This window comes from Gracilinanus agilis, chromosome 6 (assembly GCF_016433145.1).
Source record: "Gracilinanus agilis isolate LMUSP501 chromosome 6, AgileGrace, whole genome shotgun sequence".
Taxonomy (NCBI): Eukaryota; Metazoa; Chordata; class Mammalia; order Didelphimorphia; family Didelphidae; genus Gracilinanus; species Gracilinanus agilis.
The window spans coordinates 277188491-277191140 of record NC_058135.1 but is presented as its reverse complement, the minus strand read 5'-3'; the positions used below and the strand labels follow the sequence as shown (position 1 = coordinate 277191140).

The 2650-nt window shown below is 35.7% G+C and overlaps 1 protein-coding gene across 1 annotated transcript; it reads right to left on the bottom strand.

Annotated features, from left to right (window-relative positions):
* Positions 1 to 1385: 1385 nt before the first annotated feature.
* Positions 1386 to 2357, bottom strand: LOC123251442 (olfactory receptor 1038-like). The gene has a single exon (XM_044680696.1). It carries the CDS (start codon positions 2343 to 2345, stop codon positions 1386 to 1388), a length of 960 nt encoding a protein of 319 aa, XP_044536631.1. The 5' UTR covers positions 2346 to 2357.
* Between the last annotated feature and the right edge of the window lie 293 nt (positions 2358 to 2650).

Sequence of the window (2650 nt, the reverse complement as noted above, 5' to 3'; positions counted from 1 at the left end):
TTATCTCGGGAGAACCAACAATAGGATGAGAGAAATTTTGTCTCAAGATAAAAATATTCAAATTCTACTTTCCCTGGCTATCTTGGAGAAAGGGGGAAAAACAAAATTATTCTCTGGACATAATCTAGGTTGAAAAATTTTATGACTGGTTGAATTAAACCCTCAAACCAATTTAAAAAATAATAAAGCTTTAAAAGAAACCACAGAGCATATGCATTATTGATGATCTTTAGGTGCCCAACTTTTTCTGGAAAACCCCTCATCCGGTGACTAAATATATTATTATGGGATAACATATTTCATGTAAATGTCTTATAGGGAACTTAGCATTTTATAATCCTTTCAAGGAAAAAATAAATATTCATGTAATATGTGATATCTTGACTGTTGCATGGAATGAATAATAGTTTTATTTTTATATGTAGGGTGTGACATAATTCAGAACCACTTTCACATTCATTGTCTCATTTTTCCCTCAAAAAATAAATCTTATTTTGTTGGTAGGGCTGCATAAGAGATGGTAGATCATCTTTGTTCTCAGCTATTCACAGAGAGCTGAGTTACTTTTTTTGATACAGTATGAACTAACAATGGCCAAGAATATCAGCATATTCATAGTAGACTACCAGTGAAAAGGAAACATTCTTTGAAGGAGGAACTCTAAGAAGGATCTGGCATTCTTCCAAGGCTGCCTTTCCAGGGCATAGAAGCTACCTGAGTTCTTAAAAGGTGTGACAGGAGAGGATATTAGGATTATTTTATTATTAGAATTAGGAATGCTTAGAAGAGTCTTCCAATGCTAGAATTACCTCAAAAAATGAGTTGCATTACTATATTTGGCACCATATTTTAAAATCTGCAAATCAATCTAATTACCATCAAACTCACAAAGCCATAGGAGTCTCTAGAGGTCAGTTGTCTTAATCTCCTTATTTTACAAATGAGGAAGCAAAGGTCCACCACACTTGGGAGATTTTGTCTGAGTCAGGCAAATAAAAATCCATTAGAGGTAGGACTGCAGATCTGTCTTCTGATTCTAGAGTCTGCTCTTTTGACTATACCACTAGGTGGCTTACTGAGAGGTTCCTTTAGCCATAACAGCTTCAAGCTAGTAGCTCTATTATGTTATAAAGTTTGGGATATTCACCAAAACATCTTGGCTTCTTGTAGGATTAAAATGGCAGTTAATGAGACTAGAGAATCCTGACAGAAAGCTCTGATATCACACAATCTCCAGTACAGTACAGGATTGCCCCTTGTGAAGAAGACAAAGTCTTAAGATAATACAGAAAATGAATGAATGAGACATAGAAGTCAAATTACTAAAAGCAACTGAAAAAAATAAAGGAAAATTCATCCTTCTCCCAAATGCTTTTGAAATACCTTCACTTTCTGGACTGAATCTTTTTTAGTTTTTCAAATCCTTTCCCTCCAGCTTTCCTTAAGGCCTCTTTCACATCTTTGTTCCTTAAACTGTAAATTAAAGGATTCAGCATGGGAATAACCATTGTGTAAAACACAGATGTTATTTTATCAGTGTCCAGGGAATCTTTTGACTTTGGTAGCAGGTACATAAAAATCAATGTACCATAGAAAATGGTGACAGCCACCATGTGGGAACCACAGGTAGAGAAAGCTTTGAGCCTGCCCTCCGCAGAACGGATACGCAAGATAGAACCAATGATGAAAATGTAGGAGATTATGATAATCAATGAAGAAGAAATTATGTTAAACCCAGCAAAGACAAATATCATCATCTGTTTTGTGTATGTGTTTGAGCAGGACAGAGGTAAGAGGGCAACATCATCACAATAAAAATTATTGATGACATTGGAACCACAGTACGATAGGCGGAATGTGACAATAGTATTGGTCAAGGCACCCACAAAACTATATGTATAAGCAACAGCAACTATCTGAATACAGATTTTCTGAGACATAACAACTAAGTAAAGCAATGGATTACAAATGGCTACATAACGATCATAGGCCATGGAAGCTAAAATAAAGCACTCTGCTATTACAAATGTAACAAAACATCCTACTTGGGCTGCACATGCATTGAATGAAATGGTATTTTTCTCCACTACAAAATGTACTAGCATCTTGGGTGTGACAGTTGAGGAATAGGAGAAGTCAACAAAAGCTAAATGACAAAGAAAAAAGTACATAGGTGTGTGAAGTCGAGAGTCCATCCTGATTAATGTAATTAGTCCAAGGTTTCCTACCACTGTGACTGTGTAGATGGCTAAGAAAATTAGAAAGAGTGGTGCCTGGAGCTCAGGACGATCTGTAATTCCTTTGAGAATAAATTCAGTCACTTGGGTGAAGTTGAATTTTGCCATCTATTCCATGGGTATGATCTGTGGGGAAAGAGGAATGGAAATGCCACATAAATCTTGGGAAGAATATATACCTATGGAAAAGTAGAGTTCCCTGAATTCCAGATTTACTAGATATGAAATTAGTCCCTCCCCCTTTTTCAGTCATTTAAGCATTAAGGTCACCCATTGTGTGCTTAAAACTGGACTGAACATGTTGAAAACAAAAAGAGTTGAATGACTGAGAAAATGAGATATATAAACCACTTTAAAAACAATGAAGGTCTACAAAAATAATTCTTCTTCATCATCATTATTCCAGAAAACCT

Coding starts and splice junctions, on each gene's coding strand:
- LOC123251442 (XM_044680696.1), bottom strand. CDS start 2,345: ATGGCAAAATTCAACTTCACCCAAGTGACTGAATTTATTCTCAAAGGA.